Raw genomic sequence first — 21,031 nt, 5'->3', positions numbered from 1 at the left:
GGGGGCCAGCCCTGGTCTAAGTCACACTGCTCCGCCCCCATCCAACACTGGACGGCCAAGGCTGGGACTCACACCCCCAGTTCCATGGGGACAAGTGAGGCAAAGGGGCTCAGGGTCCCCATGAGGTGACACAAAGGGCCCAGCTCGTTCTAGAAGACGTAGATCTTGTCCCGCTGCACGGTGTCCAAGTCGTCATCCAGTGTCAGCAACACCAGGAAAGACCCAAACATGGCAATGGAGGAGAGGAAGTGCCAGATGTCATGGTCATCAAAGAAGTCGAGGAGGATGCAGTCCTGGTTGTGTTCCCGTGACTCTGCAGGCGTTTTCTGCCAGGTGCTGAGTCCCTGGAAGAAGAAGAAGAGCGCAAAGCCCCAGACCACAGACGTGCAGATGATGCACAGCAAGGGGATGAGCTTGATCCTCTCCCCGCTCCGGAGCTTCATGAGAATGTAGAAGGCAAAGTAAAGAAGAAGGTTGCAGATGCCGATGGTCAACAAGTAGGAGGCGAAGTCATTGAGACGCATGATGAGCCCATAGGCAGCCAGAGACCAGTTGATAATGTTGCCCATAATCAGCAGCACCATGCGGTCCACATAGAGGGGCCCACTGCACTGCCGGATGCAGTCTGTGTAGAGCACGTGGAAGATGCGGCGGAAGATGCCGGAGTCCAGCTTCCAGCAGCCCATGTAGTAGAGCTGAGTGCTGAGCAGCAGGGTAGCAATGATGTGAATGACAGAGAAGACAATCCAGAATGCTGTGTTCCCTTTGCCAAAAACCACGCCCAGCACAGAGAAGAAGATGACAATGGCCAAGCAGGCGTAGGCACTGTAGGCGCTGGCGTTGATGTCCGGGTGCCGCTTCTGGTAGAGCTTCAGCATGCAGAGCCCAGCGATCATGTACATGAATGGCGTGTCAAACTGGAAATTGGTATAGTTGGGGCAGACGTGGTAGCAGGCGCTTGAGCAGTCCCTCCATCATGAGGGCTGTGCCCATGGCATAGAACAGGCCAAAGTGTTTTGGGATCCCACATTCCAGGGCGTAGATGTCGTTGCGCAGCAGCGCCGGTTGTGATTGATCTCCCTCTGCAGGATGATGAGCAGGAACAGCAGCCCCAGCAGGATGTAGCCCAGGTTGCTGAGAATGTTGTTGAAGGCACTGAGGTTGCCCAGAGGGTGAGCACAGAGGAAATTGTAGTAACATATGTCCTGATTGCCCGTGACATTCACCACCGTCTGATAGGTGATCACCAGCTGCACCACTGGCAGGGCGTAGAAGACAGCGATGGTGGCGATGTTCCAGAAGTAGATCTGGTACTTTTTCCGCAGAACACGTTTGTCCTTCCGTGCCAGGTCGGCCACATAGAGGTATTGCTTGGTGCGAATGACATTCTTGTCGGAATCAGTGTCAGTCAAGGTGTCGTAGTCGTCCTCCTCTACAGAGCTCATGGAGTCCAGTCGTGGCCGGGTGCCCACTGGGTCTAGGGGGCGGTCCATGGCAATGCACAGCTGCCACATCTGGCCAGAGAGGAGGCGCCGCTTGAACTGGTCGTGCCCCTGGTAACTATAGGACAGGTCGCCGGTGCCTGTGCTGTCAATCAAACCGTCAGTGGAGCTAGAACCATTCTCAAAGGAGCCATAGTTGTAACTTTCATATGGAGAGCTGCCAGGGAAAGCATCGGCCAGGATCCGGGGGTGGCCACTTTCTGGGCAGGCTCGGTCTAGGGACAGCAGCAAGGTTTTCTTCTTCTGCCTCCAGTTCTCCCAGCAGGCCAGGAGCACGGTCAGCAGGTAGAAAGAGAGAAATATGCCCAAGCAAAAGAGCATACCACCAACATAAGCTTCGGACGTGACCGCCTGCGATACCAGCACGGACAGGGTTTTCTGGCAATGCCCTTGATCAACCGGTTCATCTTCTACAAAGGGGTAGAAAGGCAAGGAACCCCCACAGGCCTGGTCTTCAGTCTTCACCACCACCACCACAACGTAGAAGCTATTGCTGGGGAAGTCTTTGCGCTGCACTGTGATAGCTGCCTTCTTGGTCATCGTCTGGTACATACCGATGAAGGCCACATTGTTGTCCAGGTCATAAACAGGGCACAAGACATCCTGGATGGAGATAACCGAGCAGGGGAAGGCCTTGCTGGAAGTCACCTTGACAATCACCGAGTCCACGCCCTCAGGGAACTCATACTTGAAGTACTGGGGCTGAGAGGCTGTGGTATTGAAGCTAAACTGCTCCTCAGTCCCGGGGCTAATACGTGGTGTTGACTGGTGACAGGGTGGACACATCCACATAGAAGAACTGGACCTCTGACTCATTTTTGGTGGGAGGCTGACACAGCGTTCGTTCCACCTTCTGGTAGAGGTACTTGCGCTGGTATAGTCCTCGCAGGATGAGTGGCACCTGGAAGGACACTACAGCCTCTTTCTGGCGGACCGCGAAAAGCAAAGGAGCTTCCTTCTGCTTGTTGAGAACATTTACTGACACACGTACACCCTCCGTCCGGTTTCGGGTCACAGTATGGTTGAAGGTGTAGATGTTGACCAGTTCGCTGTTGACCTCGTCTACGTAGGTGCGCTCAAACTCGGCGTCTTTCTGCGAGACGTTCTTGGGCCCCAAAACCCCCAGATGGCTTTCGACCGGGGCCACCAAGAGCACCAAGAAGGGCAAGCCCAGAGCAAACATGGCCCCGGCTGGGCGTCAGTAGCGGCGGTGGCGACGGCGACGATGACGAGCGGCAAGACACCTCCGGGAAGGGTTGCGGCTCTGGCCGCAGCTTCCAGCATCTCACTAGAACCAGAACTTTAACCCCGGCCGGAGATTAGGAAACGTCCCCTCCCAAGAGCCGCCGAGCCGCTCCCGGGGGTCCCAGAAGGGAGGGGGCGGCCGGGAGGAGGAAGGGGAGGGGAGGAGGGGCAGGGTACAGACCGCAGGAAGGGACCCCAGCTCGCTCGCGAGTGGTTCAACTCGGCCCCTGAGATCCTTCGGCCCGGGTCCGGGCAGAGAGAGCGAGGGGTAGCTGGTTGCTGGGAGCCCAGAGACGCCAGAAAAGGGGAGGGAGGAAAGGAGGGGAAGCCGGCAGCTGGGGCGGCCGGGAAAGGACGGAGAGGCCGAGGGTGAGGGGCGTGATGGGAGGTAGCGACCGCACGCGGGGCAGGGCGGCGAGTTTCCCCGGGCGCTGGCCCTTTAAGGGCGGGCGGACGCCCGGGCGCTCCGAACTCCTCAAATGGTCTTTTTATTTCCAACTTTTTGAGAGAGCGCCATACTGCCTTCCATAATGGTTGTACCCATTTTACTTATTTCTTATTTTTTTTTTTCTTCTCTCTTTCCTTTCCCATCCCTGTTAACAGAGACTAATTCTATCTGTATGTAACCCTTTCCTCAGCTTTTTTACATTAGTGGTCTTATATCACAATTGTCCTTTTGTGACTGTCTTATATTACTCAGCATAATCTGTTCTAGATTCATCCATAATATGCAGCATTTCACAAATTCTTGATCGTTTCAGTGATGCAAACTACTCTGTTGTGTGAATTTTTATTCACACAATATTGTGTACCAGGTATTTTTATTGTGTACAGTCTTCACACAATATTATATACCAGTTTCTTTAGCTATTTATTTGTTGATGGATAGTTGGGTTATTCCCAACTCTACTATTATAAACAATGCTGCAATAAACAGAAGTGTGAGTGTCTCAGTTGTGTTGCAGCTTTTCCTACGGGATATATAGACCTATTAGTGGATTAATAGATCAAATGTTATTTCTACTCCCAGTTTTCTAAGGATGTTCCATAGTGAATGCACTGTTTTACATTCCCACAAGCAGTGAGTATGAGTTCCATTTTCTCCACACTCTCAGTAGCACCTGCTGTTTGGTGACTTACTGAACATTGCTAGTTTTTCTGAGTGAGATGATTATTTCATTTTTGTCCTGATTTGCACCTGATTCAGGCCAGTTTAAAAATGTGTGGTATAGAGGGAGCTCTGGTGGCCTAGACTTCACAATTACTTGCTATGCATCAGAGAGCTGGACAACAATAACTAAGGATCACAGAAGAATGGATGCCTTTGAACTGTGGTGCTAGAGAAGAGTAGTGAATATACCATGGACCCCTAAGAAAACAAATAGGTCTGTCTTAGAGGGGGTGAAATCAAGTTTCTCCTTGGAGGTTAGGATTTTAAAGCTCCGTCTCACATACTTTGGGCACGTGGCCAGGAGGGACTGGTCCCTGAAGAAGGACTTTATGCTCGGAAGGGTGGGAGGACAGCTCAGAAGACATTTATAAGATTTACAAAATGTTCAAATTACCAAACCGGCTTCTTGAGTATTATTCCAAATGTACATTTATTATTTACTCAACACTAAAATTTCTACTTCTTTCTCATCTTATTTCACATTTCCATGATTTGATCCAAATATTTTCTATGGTATTTTACACTCTGGAATTAGAGATGTCCCGACCTAAGAACCTAATAACTGTTAATTGTGCTTGTTGCATTTATTCCCATAGCAGGTACTCAGCAAAGATTTGACAACTCAAATGAAGGTAGGCCAGGAGGAAAATAAAATACATCTGAGATGTAGATCTAAAGCAAACACGAGAAACCTTCACTTCTTCCGACCTATTCTGAGCAAGAATTTTAAAATGTGTGGTATAGAAGGAGGTCTGGTGGCCTAGTGGCAAGAAGCTGCACTGCAATCCCAGAGGTACACAGTTCAAATCCACCAGATGCTCTGCTGGAGCAGGAGGGACAATCTCCTCCTGTACCAGTCAGACCCAATTTGATGGTACACACACACACACACACACACCAATTTAAAAATGTGTGGTATAAACTGAGTTTTGGTTTCGCTGTTTTGGTAGCAGTGGGGGTGACATGTGTGTTAGCTGTAATCAGACCCACAAATTTTCTTCTGGAGTCTAAGGATATGAAAGTAAGAATAAAATGTTTCAGGTAGGAATACAAGCTACTTCTTTTTTTAATTTTTTTTTAAATTTATTATTAATTTCAATGAAAATTTACAGAGACTTTGGATTTCTATTCATTCATTGTTGCACTTTTCTCCTCTACCAATCCTCCCCCCTAGTATACTACCCTCTTGGAAAAGTAAAATTCTTTCATTGTTTTACAGTCCCTCCCCCCAGGTCCACTCCACTATGCAGCCTTCGCTCTGGACTCCTGTCATGACAAAAATACCTAATCACATATCCCTCTTAATCAGTTTTCTCCCTCCTCTGTTTCAGTGCAGTATACATTATTGAACCCATCTTTCTCAGTCTCCCCACAACCCCGAGGTCAGTCCTGTTTTACAACAGTGGCACCATGTGGTATTTGTCCTTTTGTGACTGAGATACTTCACTCAGCATAATGTCCTCCAGGATCACCCATTTTGAATAATATTGCTTGAGTTCCTTGTTTTTCAATGCAGCATAGTATTCCATGGTGTGACTATACCACAGCTTCTCTATCCATTCGTTTGTTTTTGGGCGCTTAGGTTGTTTCCAACTCCTTGCTATTGTGAACAAAGCTGCGATAAACATGGGTTTACATATATCTGCTTGGATATCTGTTATAGTCTCTTTGGGGTATATTCCCAGTAGTGGAATTGCTGGGTCAAATGGTATCTCTATTTGCAACTTTTTTAAAAAAAAAATCATTAATAGTTTATTTGGTTTGTATGGTTTCAGTAGGAGAAAGAATAGATTTATGTGAAGGGGAGCTAACAGATTAAGGAAATAAATCCTTGCGAATTTCCAGAATTTTGGTGGCCACTGGGTTGGTTATTTAGAAATCCTCAATAGATCACACAGGGGCTAAACCAAAAACGCTTTTGTGTCTGTGTGTGCTTCTTCGTGACTCCGTTCACCGCAGTCAGGTTGTGTGCGTTTCCCCCCACCTTCCGTGTTACCGTTCTTAACCCCAGCGACTACAGCAATGGGCTCTTGTGCGCGTTGGAGGCACGGAGGATGGCGCACATCAGCACAGGGTTCTCATCTGTTGTTCTTGGTTCCCACTGAGTTGCACTCAACTTGATAGCACCTGTCAGAGAACGTGGCTGCCTCAGACCAATGTCTCAGGCCGACAGGTGCAGGTACAAGTACAACCTACTGCATTGAACAAGGCGGCCCGGGGCTCTGCAAAAGCGCCCACGGGGACCACAACGCAACACGCCCTCTGAAAGCATCGCGCTTCCGACTCTATTTGCAACTTTTTGAGAAAGCGACATATCGCCTTCCACAGTGGTTGCACCAAACAAGCTACTTCTAATTAAAGTGATAAATATGGCTTCCCAGGGGACAGTGAGAAAGGTTTTATGTTGGATTACAGTTTTATTTATTCTTTTTAAAGGTTTTTTGTTGTTGTTTTATTAGGTTTGGATTACACTTTTAAAAATTTTATACTGGTTTGTTTATAAAGTTTGTATAAATTGTTTTTCACACTGTATCATTCCCATTTCCTTCACCACCACTCCCCCCCCCCCATCACATTGTGCAGCACTGTGATTGACTGGATTACACGTTTTAAAAAGACAATTATTTGGACTCATCTTCCTGTCAACTCTAAGTTTCTCTGCCTTAGCACCCCCCACCACATTCCTTTAACAGGGATAACTAAAGAACTTGGTGGGCGATATTTCTGGCACTCAAGATTTTTTTTTCTGGCTCAGTGCAAGCTGTAAGTGAATTGTCTTAACAGAGCTCAGTGCTCTGGGAGGGGCAGGAAATGAGATGTGTCCCCACCCCAGTAGCTTTTGTTCCAAAAAGTGGATGACTTGATGATATGATCATGTGTACTGAGAGTGTAGGCACTAAACCAAGAGCTACTCATCAAGAATTTTGGGTGTTTTTTTTTTAAAGGACTATTAGTCAAAGCTAAACCATTTTAATAATTTTGTCTTAAGGCCAATTCACGTTTAAAAGTTGATTGGAAATTTCAGAAAACTCCCTTTGTTTTATCCAGTTGTTTCCTTAGCAAGGCACAAGTTTATTTGTTCCCACACTAAATCCCTTATTTATGACCCATCATAGCACCCTTCTTGTTGCTGGCTCCTAATTTCTCCCCATTTCTCTGAATTTCTCCCCATTTTTCTGAATATCACTAATATTGTCCTACATTTACTACAACTTTATCACTGCTATACACTGTCTTCTGATGATCTCCTGAGGCTCTTTAACACCATCGGGTTCAGTGCTTCCTAGTCTGTAAGTGGCTGCAATCACAACCACAAGGGGAGATCTTGAGTTTGTTTATTTCATTATAGATTCAAAGGGGGGGAAAGTCCAGCTGAGGAAATGAGTAAAAACCAAACAAGCTCCCCAGCTATTTCTGTTTCAGAATGCCGAGGTATTTTCAGCCTGGCTTTTTGTCACGCTTCCTACCTAAATAGTCCCCATATGCTCTTTAAGCCCATGACCATTCCATGTACGATGCAGCAGCACCTTGACTTTGCCCCTTTCAACTCCTGTACTGAAGTTATCTTACATCTACAATCTTGCCTTTCTGGAACACATTTCTTCTCCAAACTACAATTTTAAGAAATCTCTATAATTTCACTTACCAAGATAATGCTAGGGAGCTCTGGTGGCTTAGTGGTAAGGAGCTGAGCTGCCCACTCAGAAGCACACGGTTTTGAGTCCACAGCTGCTCTCCCAGAAAAGATGGGCACTCTCTTCCCATGGGACTTACTGCCTCTGAACACTCACTGGAGGGTCAGCTAGGAGTTGGTTCCAATTCAACACAATCCTAGATCTTTCAAGGTAATCAGTCTTCTTTTAAGTTACTCATTTATTGTCCTGCCTTTCTAATCAATGATAAATTCTTTAGAAGAAAGTACATGTTAGGAATCTTTAGTTAAATGCAGTAACTTAATTTAGCCCAGCGACTGGCTGCATCCCAGTTACTGCCATCTGGATCAATGATGAGATATAAAGATCTGCAAAGCTTTACAGGGATGGGTTGACTCACTAATGCTAGCTGGTTACATTTTTCAAAAAACTAAAATCCATCCTGGGTCCTGCAGGTCATACTTAATCCCATATTCCTAGTGATGTCAAATAGGCAGCAAGACAACAGTCCAAAGAAAATGTCCTTTCTGGATGTAAGAGCTAAGGCAACCATTGCCTTCTTTGAGGTGAGTGCAGTCTAGCCAAACAGGTAAATAGGATGTAAAATAAGTTAACCAATAAACCAAGAACAACAAAAGAACCCTCTCTCACCTTTCACTGAAAACACAAAAATTGCTAAAACTTCTGAGTGAAATAGAAATACTGTTGCTACTTTTAAAATTTATTCTAATTTATGCTATGCATAAGAATAGATAGGGAAGTGAAATTCACAGTAATTCTTAGAAGGGGAAAAGACAAAATTGAGCTGTGCAGTAAGAGCATGTAGATATTTTGAGGACGGAGTGAATAATCTCCTTAATCAGAGAAGTAGGAATTCTTAACTACTTCCCTATAAGGTTATCACTACTTAAGTTTCCGTTCCAGCTGAGCCAATGAAATGTGGGAAAAACAATTTTTAAATTAACTTCAATTTGAAGTTGGTAAATCCAGGATTACAGTTAAGTTCACCATTTTCACAACATTAAACCAATCGTCCTTTACAGTCAAGGGAGTTCTAGTGTCCTAGTGGATAAGGAGTCATGCTGCCAACTCAAAGGCAGGTAAAGTAGTTTGAATCTGCCAGCTGCTCCTCCTCATTGCCTCTGAAAACCTGCTGGACGGTGGGCTCTGACCTGGTTCCAACTCAAAGGCAATGAACGAGTTGTTTAAAATCAAGTTGCTTGTCAAAATTAACAAAGAGTTCCTGAGAAAGACTGAATATCTCCCCTCCTCAAGAATGAGTTTGGGAAAGGTTTAAACTTGGTAGTTTACTAAATTTACTTGGTAAATGTTTATTTTTAGACAAAAATAATAATAAATACTACAAGTGAAGAAAAACTTCAGAAACTCTAAATCTCCTTATTATTCATCCACATTAAAGTCAATCTGTCCTCAATTTGTACTTAAGGTGCTGGCTTTCTTGAAATGCCAAGTCTATTAATTCTCCACTTCTTGATTCCTCTAATCTTCCAGTTTGATGCATAACATCAAGTACTGGCTTCTCATTGTTTTTGCATGTGCAAATTATAATCTAAAGTCCAGATAATTTATAGTTCTTTGGATCCCTCAGTTTAGTGCACAGAAGAGAGTAGTTTATAAATTATTTCTATTGTCATCCAATTGCCCATTTTAGTTAGAAAAGGGAATGTCACTTTCCTCAACAGCATGGTTTCAAGTAGTGGAAAACACTGAAAATGACTGATCTTCTCAATAAGTGTTGAATAATAAAGACAAAAAAATGCATTCCTTGTTATGTCCAAAATCCTTCTCTCCACCCTGGTGCAGATTTAGGGTAGAAATAAGCAGTGATCCTTCCCATAAAAAACTACTGCTCATTGTCTCACATTTAGTATATCTGCTCCAAACACCTTCAAGTAGGTGATAAATAGCTCCTCATTTAACGTGTTTTTTCCTTTCTTATGTTCCCACACAAGAAACAATCTCTATCTCTGAATTCTTTGGCATTTGACACAGGTCTCCTGTACATGGTAAACAATTTAAAAAATTCTTTTTTTAAACTTTATTTTCCAGAATATGAAATCTCACAGTACTTACTTATTTTCACTTATAAGTAAGTAAAAGTCCAAAAAGTGTTTGTATTGTGTTAAACAAACTGTCTTTATAAATAAGTGCATCAAGTAAAAAAAATTTCTTCCCCCTCCCCTTCAAACATCACAGTAGACCAATTCTTGCTAGTAAATCATCAAATGAAACAAACATATATACCCTTCTGAATTCTAAATAGCTATTGCTATGCATCAGCTTAAGGCTCTGAATCTTGTAACTTACAGATGTGGTATGGACATTAAGCTTTACTCTCTTCCAAGTTCCAGGCAGTGACTTTATTGCCTTCAAATTGGAATAAAGCTGATTCGGAATTTACTTACTGACACTGTATGATCTAATGGAGGTATAACTTACACATATTATACCCCTCAAACTATCTAGCACCGTATATAAAATTCTCAATACTAATTAGTCCAAGAATAACAATGATAGTATTAAAAACACTAATTTATTATTTTTCTTAAATACAATCACATTCTGTCTTTCAGATCTTTCTGGCCGTGTTCTCTGCTACCTTCACTATCTTGAATAATTATGTAGCTGTTATTGCTTGATACGAGTAACAACTCCTAGAGCATTAGTAATGAGAAGTTAAGGCATCATAAACTTTAAAAGGTCCAAGCTGGTTTGCATGTGGTGGAAAACTAGTGTATAAAATTGCACCATCTCTTTTCTACCTTTAGGCTTTTCCAAAGTGCTAAGATTTCTGTCCTGCATAGACTAAAACTCTGGTTCTTTGACTTTTGGATGGCTTACTTATCATAAAATATGGTTTGTTGGCAAAAATGTTTCTAGTTTGAAAAGGGTACAACTCAGCTAAAAAAATCACCCAGCACATATACCATTATCTACAAGAAAAACACAGTAACTCTGTCCTCTTTTTACCGCTAGTAAAAGGTAAAAATAGTTGTGTGTTTTTTAAGAGTTGCTACATGATGTTGTGTTAGAAGATACACTGCTTCAGAGACATTTATACTTTTGCATTTAACCTCTCCCTTTATTAGATTCAGGTATCAGGATAATCCTGATTCTAAAATAGAGAATTCAATCACCAATACTGAAAGCTGTGTCTTCCAAGGTCAATAGTTCCTCACTATGCACAGGCAGTGAAGTGCTATTCTCTGAATTTAAACTTTGTCAAGGCTTGGAAAAATCTGAGGTGAATGCAGCAAGGCCCTTTTAATATTCAGTAGGAAACTCAATAAATGTGAATTTCAAAGTTTCAAGACTGACCCATTACATAGAAGTATCATAGGCTTTTTCTTAGGGTAGTGAATCTAGTGGTTGTCAAAGTTAAGGAGGCACATGCACGATTTTACTTAAGTTCCTGCTGTCTTCTGTACAGAAAATGTACTCAGTCTGAGGAAAGGCCTAAACATTATTTGTCAGGCTGAGCTCTTCCCAAGAGTATGATGAAGCTAAGGGAAAACACCAAGAAGCCATTCATATAAATGTCCTGGTGTGTGCATCTCTGAGTGAAAAAAAAGAACATGTCCAAGAAAATGGGTGTTAAAAACAAGAATTTAGATGAGCCAAAAGCTTAGCAATCAGTAATGGCTCTGAAAGTGTTTAAAGGTAAAGCAAAGCAAAATTCTGAAAGGAAAAAAAAAATTCTGAAAGAAGGTTAAAAGAGCCTCACAGGAGAAACTTCCAATGCATTTTCTATCCTTCTGCTTGTTCTCGTTATCCCAGGCTCTGGGTCAAAGGCACCCTTCTTTGAAAAGCCAGGCTCATGATGAGAATGCTTTCTGGTCCTCACTTTTCCCAGTCAAGTCCCTACATCCAAATGGTCTGATTTCTCCAAATCTCATCACTTCATAATCTACAACAGGAGTCAGCCCCATAATTATTTCCTGAACTTGAGCACTGATCTCATTGAATTTCCCTACATAATTTTTTATTCTCTGAAAAATGGTGTAAATAAAATAGACTAAGGTCTTTTTCTGGGCTAGTACCAGGCAATTGAATTGAAATACAGGACTACTCAAGAGAATATTCCTCTTGTGAGCATGATCAAACACGTGGTATTATGCATTCTCCTAAGTATAAAATATTATTTCAATAATAAATTATTATCAGCCATGGAACTCAATATAATGGTAAATCACACTCTGATGTGACAATTCAAAAGGAGACAGTGCTCCACTGGGTAAAGTTAATTAAGAAAAATACTTTAAATACCACATCGCTGAAGACTCCTAGTAGGCATGGCCCGCATCAGTTACTTTAAAAATAACAGTCATAATGGGGAAAGAGTAAGCATCATGCTCACTAAGGCAGGCTACTGGACTGCTCTGATTAAGCACTGCAGTTCACAGATAAGCACTCCCACATCTTCACTTCAAGTGACTGAATCTTTCTTCTTCCGAAATGGTGATTTTAGCCTCTTCCACACACTGCTTTTGGGTTTAGACTTTTTCTCCATGGCCAGCACTGCCTCCTTTTCTTTCCTACGTATCTCCCGAACAAGGGCATGGAATACATCATCAATATAGTAGCGGTAAGCAGCAGATGTCTCAAAAAAGGGACAGCTGAATTCTCTTGCCAACGCTAACCCTTCTTCTTTGGTGACCTTTAAAAACACAAAGGTGAGAAAAATGTAGAAATTTAGTAATAGTGGGAAACAATTACAAGCTCTGGTAGTCTAGTGGTAAGAAGCTGTGCTGCAATCCCAAAGGTACATAGTTCGAATTTACTAGCTGCTTTATTGGAGGACAGACAGTCTCCTGCTGTGTGATTTACTGCCTCTGAAAATCCTGCAGAGAGTCATGGATCCGTTCTGAATCAATGGTATACCAAAACAACAACTCAAAACAGTGAATGGATCACCTTAACAGAAAAACAGAAATCTTTGGGTGGTACAAGAAGTTAAAGACTGATAAGGAGCCAAAAGATCAGCAGCAAAAACCCACCCAGAAATGGCTCTGAAGACCCTCTTGGCAATTTGCATCTGCAGTGTCACAGACTGGAAAGCCCCATGGAGCAGTTCTATTTTATGTATGTGGGTCTCTATAAGTTGAAATCAATTCAATGGCTATCAATAACAACAACAGGAAGAGAGTCTCTCAACCCTACAGATGTTTAAGCAAAATACAGAGATTTTTATGCTTGGGAGTCTGGATTATATAATTTTTGAGGTTTCTTCTGCCTTCTAGTATTATGATTCTATTTCTAGTCTATTGTAAAGGTAACTTTTGGGAGCTCTGGTGGTGCAGCTTGTAGGGAGTTGCACTGCGAACCCAAAGACAGCACCTCTCTGGCAGTTTGCATCCACCAGCAACTTCCAAACGAGCAGCCTGAATCCTCCAGCAACTGCAGAAAGATGGACAATTGCCTCCTATGCAATTTATAGCCTTCAAAACCTGCTAGAAAGTCGGCTACGAGTTGACTCCAACTCAAGGGCAATGAATTTGTGTTTGAGTTGTATTTAGGAAGATGGAATGGCTCAAACAAATAACTCAAATCACCACTATCAGTAAAGTGAGTTCTGGGAGACCAGGAGCACTAGCAGCGTGGCTGACCAACTGATCAAAGAGCAGACTGCAGAATTCAAAGAATCCTTTTCACAATTTTATCAGGATGGTGATGGAACTGTAATGAGGTCTCTCAGGCAGAATCCCACAGAAGCACAATCACAGGACATGATTAATGAAGTAGATGCTGATGGTAATGGCACAACTGACTTCCCAGAATTTCTGACAATGATGGCAAGAAAAATGAAAGGTAGTGAAAAAAGAAATTAGAGAAGCATTCTGTGTGTTTGATAAAAATGGCAATGGCTATACTAGTGCAGCAGAACTTTATCACATGATGACAAACTTTGGAGAGATGATAAAGAGTTTGATGAAATGATCAAGGAAGCAGATATTGATAGTTGATGGTCAAGTAAACCATGAAGAGTCTGTACAAACTATGACAGTAAAGTGAAAAAATTATACAGGATGTGTTAAATTTTATTTTTAAAAAATTGTTTATTTGCCTTTTCTTTGTTTGTAACTTATCTATAAAAGGTATTCTCAAACGGTCAAAACATATGTATGTATGTATAGTAATTAGGAGTTCATTCCTCCATGTTTTCATCCCTTTTCTAACTGGCACTGTCCTGAAACTGTACTTTAGAAAACTGATCAAGCAGTGTGTTGCATGTGGCTTTCTCTGGATACATCAAAGTCCTTCTGCACATCTAAGCTTAGAAAGAGTTGGTCAAATGAAGAAATATCTGGATTATGCCTTTTTTTAAGTAGTTTTCTTTAAGGAACTGTCATGTTGTTGTTAAGTGTGCGGTTGTAACCCTGCATGGATGCTGGACAATCAACAATATGTATTTAAAATTGCACTATTGTAAAACGGGTGTACTATCCAGGTACTTAGACACTATTTTTAGTATTTCTGCTCCTGTATCAGAAATATTTTCTTTTATGGTTACTTGCCTTCTAAACTGTTTAGCCACTTAAAAGAAAACTCTGCTCATGACATAATTTGCCTCAAATCCATTCCAAGTTATTTATATTCCATTAAAAAAAATAAAGTCAGTTCCAACTCATTATGATCCTCTATCAGGTTTCTGAGGCTGTAAACTGCAATGGGGAGACTACCTATTTCCCCCCAGGAAGTAGCCAGTGGAACCACAGGAGACCTTGCAACCTTTGTGTCAGCAGTACAACTTGCTATTGACTATGTCGCCAGAGCTTCTTATGGAATAGCTATTGTACACACAATCTCCTGATAGTTTTCATTTTAAGGATGAAAACACAAAGAGATATGATGTTTACTTTCTTAAATGTTGTACACTGTGTACCACAGAGTCGGAACCGACCCATAGCTGACCCTCTGGAGGGTTTTCAAAGGCAGTTATTTGCATGGGAGATTGCCCATCCTTCTCCAGCTGGTGGCCTCAGTGTGCCTTCAGGATTGCAGTACAGCTTCTTGCCACTAGGCTACCAGAACTCCCTACCTTCTTTTATATATACATGTCACATACGCTTTATTTAAAACGCATTCTTTGGTGGAAGTGGACTGAGGCTTTACTGGTATATTCCTACTTTTCTTCTAATTTTAATTTTAAAAAGTATTAAGAACTCAAAATGGAGATATTCAATTATGGCTATACTCGAATTTCTCTCCAAGGTTGAACTACATATGTATCTCTAAACTGGTTTCTCAAACAAGGAACAACTGGGAGGCATTATGAATTTAACTTTTGTCAAGTTACTATTAGTACTTGGGTACCCTTCCTTGCTTCAACTATTGGTCATGAAAGTGCCTGTTGCTCCGTATTTTATCTCGATACCAAATAGTACAAGTGTAAATAGACTTGTTACCTGGGAAGAGTATCATGTATCCTAAAATATTCTGTAATTCTGACCTGAATTACTCCTACTATTCACCCACAATAATTTCTGAGACTGAAAATGAACAATCCATGACTCTTTATATACTACTGAGTCCTCCATTTGTCACCTGATAATCCTGTGAATTCTGTCCTGAAAAAGGATTTCTAGAGCTCTGGTGGCCTAGTGGCAAGGAGGTGTACTGCAATCCCAGAAGTGCACAGTTCAAATCCACCAGATGCTCTGCTGGGGAAGGAGGAACAATCTCCTCCTGTACCAGTCAGAACTGATTTGACAGTACATACACACACACACACACACACACACACACACACGAAATAAAATAAATTTTTTTTTTTTTAAAAAAAAGGATTTCTAGAATCCAGATTTAAGAAAAGAATAAAAGCAAATTGGATGGTTTCAAGTTTAGGGATAAGCTAATTCTGAATTTTTATTTTAAGACAAAGGAATCTATAAATAGGAGGGGGGGAAATCCCCTAAGATTACAGATAATATTTTCTTCTCTGGTCTTACCTGCCTTAGTTGTTTTAGGTCAGACTTGTTCCCCACAAGAACCACAGGAGTATCATCAGTACGTCGAACTCTATAAATAAGCTGTTTAAACTCTCGAACTTCATGGAAACTTCGGCGGTCCGTGATGGAATAACAGATGATAAAACCTTCACCTGCCCTCATGTACTGATCACGCATGGCTGTAAACTCTGCCTAAAGGGAAATAGGGGCCATTAATGCATCTATGCGACCTATAACTATGTACACACTAGCTATTCAGATTAAAGAAGAGATATGCTAATTACCTGCTATCCTGAGTCAGAGTGCATGAAAAATTAAGAGAGATGGACTAGTGATTTTCTCTGCATTAAGTCTTTCCCTCCCCTTGATTAGACTGAAAAGCTTTTACTCAGAGCATTCTGGGATTTAATACCTGTCCAGCTGTATCCAAAATGTCCAGATTGGCAGGCTCATCATCAATACGTATTCTGATTTTATAAGCATCTTCTACAAGAGAGAAGAGAGGTATATTAGAAAGTTACAGATGTTGAAATAAATACCTCATTTTAAAACTCCTGTTTAAATGCCAGAGAATAGATTTCACCTAAGTTCTTTAATTGCCTAAATTCATTGAAAATAAATTATATAAGGAAGGTGTTTCTCCGGTTTTGTTTTGGTGTTTTGTTTTGTTTTTCCATGCAGTCAATGAAGCAGATTAGTCATAGCTTAAATTTATAAAACCTCATTTGCAATTTTATTTTAAGCGGTGAGCTCTGGTGGCCTAGTGGCAAGAAGCTGCACTGCAATCCCAGAGGTGAGCAGTTCGAATCCACCAGATGCTCTGCTGGAGAAGGAGGGACAATCTCCTTCTATACTAGTTGGGTCCATTTTGACGGCACACACACACACAAAAATAATAAAATTTTTTTAAAAAGAAACAATTTTATTTTAAGCTAAAAAAGAATTCCAAGGGTATTATTTAGAAAATTAGGTCAGGAAAGTCATTTTACATTTATTCATTCCACATTTACAATAATTCACAACAGGTATTTCATTCCTATTGTACATATATTTTTTTTAATTTTTTATTTTATTATTTTTGTGTGAGTGTACCGTCAAATCAGATCTAACTGGTACAGGAGGAGATTGTCCCTCCTTCCCTGGTAGAGCATCTGGTGGATTCGAACCATAAGCCTCTGGGATTGTAGTTGCAGCTCCTTGCCACTAGGCCACCAGAGCTCCCCTGTACATATATTTTTTTTTTTAAAAGAAAAGTAAATTCTAAACAGTAAATATCTTCTCTAGTCCAGGATTAAACTCAAAACTGCATTCTCAAAATGTTTTATGTACTAAACTGTAAGCTATAGAATATCTACATTTCAGTGGTATAGGAAAAAAAGAAAAACAATAACTATTTAATAAAAATCCTTTATAGAAGCACATTTCTTTATTTACTTTATTCTGATAACCTTGGAAAACGCAAAGGAAAAAAAACAAAACCAAAACCACAAAACTCCATTCAGTATTTCTATTGTTTGTTGTTGTTGTTATGTGCCGCCGAGTCACCTGCGACTCATAGCGACCCTATGCAAAACAGCCCTAAACTCCGCTCTGTCCTGTGCCAATCTCAGAAACAATTATTGTTTATATCCTTATTGATCTTCCTTTAATATTTTTTCTCTTGAGTCTCTCCTGCTTCTAACTTTTCTTCAAAGATGGAAAGTCCCCTATATCAATGTTTCTCAAGCTATAGGTCATGATCATTCTTAATAAATGAGCTATGAAATCAATTCAGTAGGTTGAGAATAGCATTAAAATAAAAATGTAAAATAAAAATTTAAATACAAGAATGAATCACATGTAGTGAGTGTGCAGTTGCATATTTTAATCACATATACCCAAGTGTTGAGGACTCTCCTTCATAGGGTCACTGAGTTGCCTGCACCTCGATGGCACTTAACAACAACAACAACAATAATACCTGACTGAATACACACACTTTGGGTTCTGACTCAATGACTCCCAACAACAACATAAACATATGTTGGCCTAATACATAAGGAGATATAGTGGCCTAATGAGTAAAGAGTTGTGCTGCCAACCCAAAGGCAAGTGGTTCAAATCTCCCAGGTGCTCCAAGGGAGAAAATGGGAAATTTCCTTCAGCGTGATTTGCAGTCTCTGAAAAGCCATTGGAGGATTAGCTATGAGTTCTTTCTGACTCAATGGCACATTACATCATCACTATTACACATACTGAATATCCAAAAGAACAGTCTTTTGACTGCCAAAAAAGAACAAACAAATATGTCTTGGAAAAAGTGCAGGCAGAGTGCCTTTCGGAGGCAAGAGTGATGACTGGGTTTCTAAGGTTGTAAATCTTTACAGGAGACTGTTCACCTTTCTTCTGAGGCTTCAAACCACTGATCTTTTGGTTAACAACCTGACAGGTAATGCACTACACCACTATTGTTGTTATGTGTGGTCAGGTTGATTATGACTCACAGCAACTCTATGAACAACAGATTGGAACCTTGCCCTATCTTGCATCATCTACATAATCTTTGACTGCTTGAGACCATTGCTATAGTTACTATGTCAATCTATCTCACTGAGGGTCTTCCTCTCTTTCTGACCCTGGTAGTGGGGGCAGAGGTCAGAGTCAATCTATAGCTGACTCTCCAGCAGGTTTTCAGAGGTTAATTAAATGGGAGGGGAGAGTGCCCATCTTTCCCCTGTGGAGGAGTTAGTTGTTAGATTCAAACTGCGTACCTTTATGGTGGCAGTGCAATTTCTTATCACTTATCCTTAAATTAGCAATAGCAGCTAGAAAGAATAAGCAACTTTGAGGACAGTAAATTTATGTTAACAAAGGTAGAACAACTAGGAGAATGAAATGGTTGTACAACTTAAACAATGTTAAGTACTGTTACTGAACTGTACAGGTAGAAATTGTTGACTTGTATGGACTACTGTTTATGTTCTCAACAGCAACAAACCATTTGAAACAAAATGCAATATTCAATGAGATGAAGGGCCATATTTTTTGCTCACTCACATGTGGCTAGGATCTACTCGCTTGACACATAATAGGAATTCATGAGGCTGTATATACTGTTAAATCACATAAAAGTGTCACAAGAGTGGGTAACTAGAAAAATATTCAACTCATTGATTTAAAAAAAATGTAATTCCTATATATACAAATATATGACTTTTCACTTTAAAGAAAAACTACGTTGGGATTTCTCAAGTACATTACCCGAAATCCTAAACAGATTACATTATCCTAGGTCCTAAATGAATTTTCTTCCTCAAATTTTCAGGACAATAAAATCTCTGTAAAATGTTCCAAATTTATATAGTATATGGAAAACAAACAAGAACTCTTTATATTTCTACCAATCTACATGGGCATCTATAAACACATTCAAAGCTGGGTTACCATAAAACACAGGTGTGGTGAAAAACAGAATAGCAAAGGTCTTACCCAATGGAAACATTCCTTAAGAGACCCAGGGTCATGACAAAGAGTGTAGCATACTGAAAATACTTATAGTTATGGCAGATCTCTGTGCCTCTCCTGCAAATTTTTTCTTTCATACTAGAATATAGCTTCTTAGAACCCAAACTGATTCCTTATGGTACGATAAGGACAAAAATGTTAATCTTAGTAAAGACTAACAACTAAAGAAGCACAGCAAATCAGCAGACTTTTTCCATCTACTAGGGCTGTGTCAACAATGGATACAACCAGTTTAGGAACTTCAGGTACAAGGAAGTAAATGAAGGGGAAGAAGCCCAGCCTCTGCCTGTCTGGGTTGTTAAGAGTTCAGCAGGCTGGCTCTACTTGTTTTTCTGCTTCCTTTTGTAGACGTTCAGACCAGCTGACTCATAGTTACTTAGTCAGTCAGTCTCAAATCAGACACTTAGAGAAGTGACAGCAAGAAAAGTTTTCCATTAAGTACCTTTTAATCTGGCAATATCATATACTCAACCATAAAAATGTGACAAAGTCTCATTACTGTTCAATAACAGACAGGGTCTAAATAAAGATGGTTTATGTACATACAGAGGTAAGCGACGAAAAAAAAGAACACTATTATCAACTGATAGACAGTTGCTATAACAAATTTGAATCACACACCAAAAGAGGTTTAAAAGACAAATGTAAGCCATTTTAAGGCTGACATTCACCAAAAACACTTTCATGGGGTTTATCTGGAAATCTAAACTCTAACTTACCAATGGTGGGGTCATGATCTTCTGGAAATCGGTGGCTGATGAACTGCATGGTCATGGCTTCAAAACAAGAACTAAAAGTTAAAATCGCTCAAAGGTGAACCAGAAAAAGAATTCAAGCGCGAACACTGCAAGACAACACGTATTCATTCCATTTGTTTTCGGTAGGGTAATTTGTCACTTACCACTTTTTCCTACCCCGCCGGCCCCCAGCATCACAAGCTTGTACTCTCGTGAGAGCCCCGCTGGGCTGCTACAACAGTTACCAGCAGGGCGAGATCCAGAATCCATTGTCGCCTTGGGGAATCCGGGGCTATCCCAGGTGGAAAAAAAGAAGGAAATATTTACCCAGAATGGAGTCACAGAGATGACAGTCCTCAGGACAGTCCTTCCCACACTCCTGGCTCCCTACTGCACCCTTTCTGGCGGCTCCACCTCCAGACCTCCAGGACTCTACACTCATATGACACATTGCAGTTCTACGTACCATTAGTTTTCCCAGAAAGAAAAACACAAAACCCAGACAAAGGAATTCCCTTTTTTTGACTGGCGCACGACTGGGAAAGCTGAAACCTGACACCAAAAAGCACATTACCCCTAGGCTGCAGGGGGTCTTTGGCTACTGTCGCTGTGGTTCCGCCCTCTCCCTATTCTTCTCGGAGGTCCTTCCCTCCCCTAGCAACCATCATCCACTCTCCCTCCTCCTCTTAACCAACCCGATCCACCGCTAGTCGTACAGGAGGCCACAGCCCGGTGTGATAGCCCACGGGGTTCCCTGGGAGCCTCGAGCCACAGGGACTGAACCGTGACCCCTCCCGTCGCCGGGTAAAATGGCGCCACCGGCTGGAGGGGCGGGGCTCCACATGACGTGAGCGTCCGGCACCGCCCCCTCCCGGCGGCCGCAGCCTTGGCGCTCCGCTGAAGCTTATCGCTGGACGCCTAGTGGTAGTGTGATTTTGTGCCAAAATCAGGACTTAGTTCCCAAAGTAGCATTTCCGGGAGTTCTGGAGGCCTCATCCATAGGAGTTGTGCTGCCATGCTGTGTGGCATTTTAAATCTACCAGTAATGCCAGGGGAGAAAGATGGGCAATCTCCTGCAAGACCTACAATCCCAGATGGGGTCAGCAACGAGCTGGCTCCAGCTCAATGGCAATGAGAGCAAGAAAGTCACATTCCCTTCTAAAATGTTTTTTAAAATACAGCAATCGGTATTCTGATAAATTGCAGGTTATCAGGGCATAAAATAAGTTTGTTCTTGTTCATTGCCTCA

At 41.6% G+C, this 21,031-nt stretch overlaps 1 protein-coding gene and 2 pseudogenes across 1 annotated transcript; 1 reads left to right on the top strand and 2 right to left on the bottom strand.

Annotated features, from left to right (window-relative positions):
• Positions 1 to 149: 149 nt before the first annotated feature.
• LOC102869510 lies at positions 150 to 2,849 on the bottom strand (annotated as a pseudogene).
• Positions 2,850 to 11,761: 8,912 nt separating this feature from the next.
• RIT1 (Ras-like without CAAX 1) lies at positions 11,762 to 20,085 on the bottom strand. Its single transcript, XM_006895779.1, has 5 exons — positions 19,947 to 20,085; positions 19,765 to 19,821; positions 15,954 to 16,027; positions 15,542 to 15,733; positions 11,762 to 12,249 (listed from the first exon to the last, which is right to left on the bottom strand). Exons 1-5 carry the CDS (start codon positions 20,050 to 20,052, stop codon positions 12,019 to 12,021), a joined length of 660 nt encoding a protein of 219 aa, XP_006895841.1. The 5' UTR covers positions 20,053 to 20,085; the 3' UTR covers positions 11,762 to 12,018.
• Positions 12,655 to 13,604, top strand: LOC102848453 (annotated as a pseudogene).
• Positions 20,086 to 21,031: the final 946 nt, after the last annotated feature.

This window comes from Elephantulus edwardii, unplaced genomic scaffold (assembly GCF_000299155.1).
Source record: "Elephantulus edwardii isolate Elephantulus edwardi_28Jun2011 unplaced genomic scaffold, EleEdw1.0 scaffold00176, whole genome shotgun sequence".
Classification (NCBI taxonomy): Eukaryota; Metazoa; Chordata; class Mammalia; order Macroscelidea; family Macroscelididae; genus Elephantulus; species Elephantulus edwardii.
The sequence above is the reverse complement of the archived record's forward strand: the minus strand, read 5'-3'. Positions and strand labels throughout refer to the sequence as shown.

Bases quoted from the DNA above. Each gene is read 5' to 3' on its own strand.
- RIT1 (XM_006895779.1), bottom strand. From the start codon at position 20,052: ATGGATTCTGGATCTCGCCCTGCTGGTAACTGTTGTAGCAGCCCAGCG. The intron at 16,028-19,764 runs GTAAGTTAGAGT...TCTCTCTTGTAG, and splicing joins AGATCATGACCCCACCATTG to AAGATGCTTATAAAATCAGA. The intron at 15,734-15,953 runs GTATTAAATCCC...ATTTCCCTTTAG, and splicing joins TTTTGGATACAGCTGGACAG to GCAGAGTTTACAGCCATGCG.